The sequence below is a fragment of the Triticum dicoccoides genome, chromosome 6B (assembly GCF_002162155.2).
Source record: "Triticum dicoccoides isolate Atlit2015 ecotype Zavitan chromosome 6B, WEW_v2.0, whole genome shotgun sequence".
Classification (NCBI taxonomy): domain Eukaryota; kingdom Viridiplantae; phylum Streptophyta; class Magnoliopsida; order Poales; family Poaceae; genus Triticum; species Triticum dicoccoides.
The window spans coordinates 55,880,034-55,887,981 of NC_041391.1; the positions used below are offsets into that span (position 1 = coordinate 55,880,034).

The 7,948-nt window shown below is 42.5% G+C and overlaps 1 protein-coding gene across 1 annotated transcript; it reads right to left on the minus strand.

The window, feature by feature from the left end:
• Nucleotides 1–4,708: 4,708 nt before the first annotated feature.
• On the minus strand, nucleotides 4,709–7,643 carry LOC119322833 (protein LURP-one-related 15-like). The gene is made up of 3 exons (XM_037596370.1): nucleotides 7,194–7,643; nucleotides 5,228–5,455; nucleotides 4,709–5,139 (listed from the first exon to the last, which is right to left on the minus strand). Exons 1-3 carry the CDS (start codon nucleotides 7,434–7,436, stop codon nucleotides 4,996–4,998), a joined length of 615 nt encoding a protein of 204 aa, XP_037452267.1. The 5' UTR covers nucleotides 7,437–7,643; the 3' UTR covers nucleotides 4,709–4,995.
• Nucleotides 7,644–7,948: the final 305 nt, after the last annotated feature.

Genomic DNA, 7,948 nt, shown 5'->3' on the forward strand with positions numbered 1-7,948 from the left:
GGGGGGGGGAGGGGCGCGCGGCTGCCCCTAGGCCTCCTCTCCTCTTCCTCCACTAGGCCCAATAAGGCCCATTAGTTCACCGGGGGGTTCCGGTAACCTCCCGGTACTCCGGTAAAATGCCGATTTCACCCAGAACACTTCCGATGTCCAAACATAGGCTTCCAATATATCAATCTTTATGTCTCGACCATTTTGAGACTCCTCGTCATGTCCGTGATCACATCCGGGACTCCGAACAAACTTCGGTACATCAAAACTTATAAACTCATAATAAAACTGTCATCGTAACGTTAAGTGTGCGGACCCTACGGGTTCGAGAACTATGTAGACATGACCTAGAACTATTCTCGGTCAATAATCAATAGCGGAACCTGGATGCCCATATTGGCTCCTACATATTCTACGAAGATCTTTATCGGTCAAACCGCATAACAACATACGTTGTTCCCTTTGTCATCGGTATGTTACTTGCCCGAGATTCGATCATCGGTATCTAATACCTAGTTCAATCTCGTTACCGGCAAGTCTCTTTACTCGTTACGTAATGCATCATTCCGTAACTAACTCATTAGCTACATTGCTTGCAAGGCTTATAGTGATGTGCATTACCGAGAGGGCCCAGAGATACCTCTCCGACAATCGGAGTGACAAAACATAATCTCAAAATATGCCAACCCAACATGTACCTTTGGAGACACCTGTAGTACTCCTTTATAATCACCCAGTTACGTTGTGACGTTTGGTAGCACCCAAAGTGTTCCTCCGGTAAACGGGAGTTGCATAATCTCATAGTTACAGGAACATGTATAAGTCATGAAGAAAGCAATAGCAATATACTAAACGATCAAGTGCTAGGCTAACGGAATGGGTCATGTCAATCACATCATTCTCCTAATGATGTGATCCCATTAATCAAATGACAACACATGTCTATGGTTAGGAAACATAACCATCTTTGATTAATGAGCTAGTCAAGTAGAGGCATACTAGTGACTATATGTTTGTCTATGTATTCACACATGTATCATGTTTTCGGTTGAGACAATTCTAGCATGAATAATAAACATTTATCATGATATGAGGAAATAAATAATAACTTTATTATTGCCTCTAGGGCATATTTCATTCATCTACGGGAGCAGATCCTCGTCTTCCAGCGGCGAGCGGGGGCGGTGGAAGGTGGCCGTTATGGCGCTCATGGGGGAAGCGGCGGCGGAGTCTAGGGTAGCCATAGCCACAATGGGGAAAGTGAAAGTGCAAATGTGCCATTGAAGCCCAAAAATATCTTGTTTATAGAAAAACAAAAAAACTGCATTAAGTTCTTTTTTATTTAATTTAAAATAAAATACAAGTATGTGGTATGCTGTAAATTAGTTCTAAATTACCCCATATTTTTCTTTATGATTACAAACATCACACTGTTGTAAAACACTGATCACCAAATTGCCCGTGATTGTTCGGACCAAACACATTTTACCATCCAGCGAAGGTCACGAAAACTGTCCGAACCGGTCCGGATGTTTGAAACCCCTACAACTCGCAACAAAATAGGGGTGGTGGGGGTGGTGGGGGTGGTGGTGGACGAGTCCATACGTCCGCCATGTCGGACTATGACAACCCGCCCACCCATACCTTCGACAATCTGGATTCAGTCTCCGGCTGACGGTACAGAAAACCGCCAGTACCCTGAAAGTACTAGATCGGGGATCTCACGATGAAGTTACCCAGATTCAAGCCCTCGTGTTGAGGTAATACCCTATGTTCTGCTTCTGATTTGTATTAATGGTTAAGCACCTCGTGAGAAGGGTTACAATGGAATTGATGTATGAGTCTATCAAGAGTATGGTTTCTACGGGAGTAGATGAGAATGGCTACCCCTAACCATGCCTTATAAAACATGACCACGAGGCCGGCTCTTCATCGGGGCGCTGTCGCACAACCAACTTCACCATGGCGGCGTTAGGCGTTGAGCCCCGACCACGCTTTCGCCTACGTGTCGATGCACCATCGACAACACTTTTAGGAGCATGGCATGCCGGTGTCGTGGCCTGACGTGAACCTGACGCATGGGTGGCACCTCAACCATGATAGGGTTCAGATGCCAGCCATGCCGGCCACATGTCGCGAGCGGCTGGCGAAGATGCACTGCCACGGTGCTGAACTCCCGACCGACCCCCACAGCGACCCAGCCTACGCGGTGTATTTGCCGAACTGGGACACGTGGTTCGCCACGGAGCACAACCAACAAAATTGAAAGCGACTACATTTTCCGAAACTACCAATAACTTTCTGAATATGCGAACATTTTCCGAAAAACATGAACAAAATATTTTTCTAATTTATGAAAAAATTATGAAAATATGAACATTTTTTAATTTGAGAACAAATTTTGAAACAAGAACATTTTTTGAAAAACAGAAACATTTTAGGAAAATTGCCAAAACATTTTTTAATGTGCGAACAAAATTTAAAAACATAAATATTTTTGAATTTGTGAAGAAAATTTAAAAACAGGACATTTTTTGGAAGAGGAAAATATTTTATGAAATTCCCCCAAAAAAATTTAATCTGCAATTTCTTTTTTTGAAAAAAGAACATTTTCGAACTTGAGAACTAAATTTGAAAACAGGGACATTTTCTGTAATACAGCAACATTTTTTGAATTTGCGAAAAAAACATTAAAACTTACTTTTTTGGAATATTTTATATTCCTTTCATTTGTCGAACATTTTTTGAAAATAAGTGGACAAATTCGGAAATACTAACGTTTTTGAAATATTAATCTTTTTCTCATTTTTGAACATTTTTTGTAAGAAATGAACAAATTTTGAAATACTTAAATTTTTGCAATTACTGAACAAAATCTGAAAAATGAACAAATATTAAGAAATATGAACATTTTGAGGTTTCAGAAAATTTGGTGAAAAAATAAATAAAATGAAAGAAATTAAAGAGAAAAGAAACACAGAAAAAAGGACAGGAAAAGAAAAAAAAGCAGGAAAAAAGTAGAAAGGAAAATAAAAAAATGTTCAGGAACTTTCTAGAAGGTTCCCCAAACCAGAAAAAAACCGTCTGGGAATCTTCTAGAAGGTTCCCAAAACTGGTACGTGAAAGCTGTACGCCAGCTAGTGATGGATGGGCCGGCAGAAATAGCTTGCTAAGTTGTCTCGCCTCTGCGTTTCGACGACTGTTTGACGCAGAATGCGTCAAATAGGGTTTTCCTAAATGTGTATCACAAAGGCTGTTTGCGGGAACTAAATGGGCTGTCCCCAGGGCGGCCCATTTTCAGATGTTAGTTGTTTTTAGAAAATTGTATTAGAAGTTATTTAAATTATAACTACCCCTAAAAAATGAAATTATAACCATAATATCAGTGACATGCCTAAGTAAGTTATTTAAATTATGACACAATATCATGTGATTTTAAAAAATGTTAACATATTTAAGTAAGTATTAACAAAACTTTAAACCTGTGTATATATTAATGTATTTAATAAAGTAGATGTATTATCTAAGAGTTTTCATGCTTTAATAAAAATGGTTATGATGTTTTAAAAAGTGTTCATGTGTTTTAAACGAAAATAAATATAAAATGAGGTATGGAAAAATGAATACGAGCCTACTATGCCTCGAGATTTTACATCCACAAACGGATACATGTATATCTTACAAAAAATAATATTTTAAAATTATATGAGCATCTATTTAAATATGTAAAGATATTAAAATTACGTTAATATTTTTATTAAAAATTCAAACTTTCTAAAATTCTACAAATATTATTATTGTTCACAAATATTATTTCAATTATATGAATATGTTTTCAAATAATATGTGGCTATTTAAAAGAACTTAATTTATTTCTATGTACATTATTTATAAAACATGAATATTTGAACATAACTCATGATTTTGGGGTTATAATTTTAAAATAATTGAGGGATGATTGTAATTTAAATAACTTGTATAAATTTGTAAAAAAGAAGTAACATGTGATAATGGGCCGCACTGGGTACAGCCTATTTAGTTCCCGCAAACAGTTTTTTTGATAGACTTAGTGTGGTGATGCCAGCTTGTCATCAAGTTTGTTCGGTGTGGACTGGCCAGTTTGTCATTAAGTTGCTTTTTTTAGTCCCAGTGTGTGCAGTTTTTCAATTTTTATTTCGTTCCATTTTTTTTGTACTATGCGCTGACAGATGGGTCCTAGCGGCCAGGTCTTTTTCCAAAAGAAAAGGCAGTGACCACACGGGTATAGTCGCTGACAGTGGGCTACATGCCTTGCTGGTACGCCTCATCAGCGTCTTGGGGGTATACAGATGACATTTGAACCGTATTTGCATGCCTGTGCCAAGTTTTCAAACCACTTGGGTATATTTTTCAAGATTGGGCACTAAAGTGCATATCGATGGCAAGTTCAGTGCGTGGTGCCTTTTATTGGTCAAACATCTGGATGTCGGGATTCCCGCAAAGGCCCTCACGTTTGGTTTCGGTTTGCGGTAAAAACGTGGTCCGGACCGTTTGGTTTCGGTTTGCGGTAAAAACGTGGTTTAGACCTTTCGGCGGACCGATACAGGTCCGCGTTGGATAGTTTCCGGGGTCCGGACCGCGCGGTCTGGACGTATGCGGGCGGTTTGAGGCGTTGGACATGCTCTAAAGAGGCTTCTGAGGTGCTACAATGGGTAAAATGGTCATAAACTTGTTTCGAACCTGACATAAACTGTGACAGCCTCAGCATTTCATCACAAACAAACGATCAATCGTGGCATGCTGTAAATACAATGGCAGGCCAGGGATCAAACTGAAGTTGCATACACATTTCTTATTGCACAACATCACAATTTAGCATGCTTCACCATGCTAGCATAATACTACAAGAGATGCAACCCTTGATCAGACAACACTAGTGACAAGACAACACCGCAGCAGCTCGAGATGACACGCCATCTGTAGAACTCCGAGGACGCTCAGGATCCGGGAGCGTATCAAACCCACTCATCAATCGTCGCGCTTGTCCCTGTGAACCTCATCCAGGATCACAACAAGGCTCGCGATGAACACGTAGTCGACGTGCGGGAACACGGTGACACTGAACGTGTCCCTCCCCAGCAGCACATTTGAAACAGTCAGCTTACGGCTCATCTGCACCGACAGATGTAATCGGTTACATACATATGTTTGCTACATAAAGAAGTTTTGAAGCTCCACAGCATGATCAGAAGCTACTTACTTGAGCTACCATGGTGTTGGAGTCGCCAAGGTAGAAGACACAGGACCTGTCGAAGTAGCTGCCCTTGATCTTGAAGTCGCAGACCTGCTGCGCGGTGTTCCCGGCCAAGAAGACATCCATCTCCGTCTTGAGTTGGATCAGCGAAGTTGTCTTCACGGTGAAGAGCAGGTCGCCTGAGTTGGTGCTGTCCCCTCTGAACACCTCCCATCGGTGGTGCATGCTGAACACCTGATCAAGTGAAACTGTTATTATGCCACCACAATTATTGACTACAACGCTTCAGCCACAGCAGGCATGTAATAATCCCCAAACGGACTGAAATTGGATGGTTCTTTCGTAGTGTTTTACTTGTTTGAGTTTCAGTTATGAACACTTGAAAGGGTGTGATGGCAGCACACTCCAACTTCTGTTGGCGATTGAAATTAGTCGAGTTCAAATTTGAAGGGTGTTTCACGGATCTGATGTGTGAATGTGTTGTCTAAAATTAAGCCACAAAATGCAGATTGCACTAATTGATTATTTATGTGTATAATAGGTTGCCTAGAAAGTTCTTTTTGCTGCGCCAAACTTTTCAAGATTAATTTCTTCACAGGAACAAAATAAAAATAAAAAATCAAGCATTCTGGTGTTCACAACTGGAATCTGCAGGGTTATCGCACACGGCAAAAGCATTATAAGCACGGGAATCACTCGGAATCCCCATCCCGCTCTGCTTGTCGCAACAAAACAGAAAGAAAGAAATACTCAAGTTGGACTAGTTGAACAGTTGAAGCTGGCAAGAACAACACGAGATCACAATTCACAAGTCCATAACTCCTCATCATACATCAGGTTCAAGTGGGGACACTGGACAAGGCAGTCGTTGATAAGAACACAGGAAGTTTGGAATTAGTCAACTCCATTTATAACCGTCATTTTCCTGTGCTACTTCCTTGTGATGATTTTGCAATAATTTGGACAGTGACTTGTGAGCATGATGTAGAGGTCAGCAGAGATATCTCCTCAACTGGAAGAATAAAGACTATTCCTGCCCCAGCTAAAAAATAAATAATAATAATAATTTGCAACAACTCAGACAATTCAATGTTAGAAGACCGATCTTATTCTGCAAACAACTTGCAGACATGTCTACGAATCGAGGAAATTTCAGCGGCGCCAAGCCAGCAAATTCAGATTGTACTAATGGTTTATTCAAGTGTAGGTCGCCAAGAAAGTTCCTTTTGCTACTCCCTTGTCGCGACAAAACAGAAAGAACGGAAATACACATGGACGGCAATATCCGGGAAATGTTCCCAGGGAGCCTTTTCCAGCGAACGCTCAAATTGCCATGCAATTTCAACTAAAATTGCCATGGCGAGTTTAGAAGACTTGCCATGATCAGGAGTGAAAATTGGTATATACGCAAAAGAACGCCAGCGGTTTAAAAAATGCCATCCGCACGATCTGGATCCAATGGCTGTGAGGGCGTTCCCTGGGACCTCCTAATCAGTGAACGTTCCCGGTTATCATTTCCCAATACTCCTATGTTGCACACAAGACCGAATAGTTCAGGCTGGCAAGAACAACACTGGATCAAAAAGTCCATGACTCCTTGTCACACATCAAGCTCAAGTGGGGACATCGGAAAAGGCAGTCGCTGAGAAGAATAGTAGAAGTTTGGAATTAGTCAACTTCATTAATACACGTCGTTTTCCTGTGCTACTTCATTGTAATGATTTTGCAATAATTTGGGTTGTGACTCGTGAGGTCAGAGGACTATTCCTCCCCCAGCTAAAAAAAATAAAAAAAAATAGCAAGACTATACCAATTTGCAACGACTCAGATCACCCTTGTCTACGGGTCAACGATCCTATTCCGCAAAGAACTTCCAGACATGTCTACGGATCGAGGAAATTTCAGCGGCGCCAGGCCGGGGGAGGGAGATGGACAGACAGACAAACAAGCGAATCTGTAGTGGAGAAGGGACCTTTTCCTGCATGGTGAGGAGGGGCAGCCCGGCGCCGTCGAGGATGGTGCGGCGGCTCCGGATGCTGAAGATGGCGCCCTTGACCTTGAGCACGACGGCGCCGTTGGCGTCCGTGATGGCGAAGTCGCCGTCGGAGAGGCTGAGGGCCTTCTTGGTCACCGTGAGCGGCACCACGTAGGGCGCGCAGAACTGGTGCCCCACCACCGGCAGCGGCGCCGGCGGGGCTCCGCCGGCCATCGCCATCGATCCTCTCACGTGCCGCTTGCTCCGGCTGCTTCCGTGCGGTTCTTGGTGGCGCCTCTGAGCTCCTGGGAGACGGTGGGCGGCGGTCTGGACAGGTGGTGTCTGCTTCGCTTGCTCGGCGATGGATTCGGTGCGCGTGCTTGGCGTGTTTTGTCGAATGGGACAGGGGAGGGGGTGGGAAACAGGGGACGGTGGAGCTTCTGTGTAGCTCCCTCCGTATATGCCGTTGGCAGAACAATAATGGTGGAGGGCACAAAGTGGTGGAGCCACAACAGGTTCCACACGACAAGTCGAGTGGCTGTGATCCTAAGCGAGTCAAGTCAAGCCTTTTGAAATTTAAGCGAACCTACTTCAAAATATTACTACTTCATACAAATACAAGATAAAACATATACCCCTGTCACCGTGAGGGCCCCCCTCCGTTTTTTGAGGACTTGTTATCTCGAGATTGTAACCCGATCATTATGAAATAACGCTCTCTTTAACCTCGTAAAAAAAGTTTCTCTTGATAA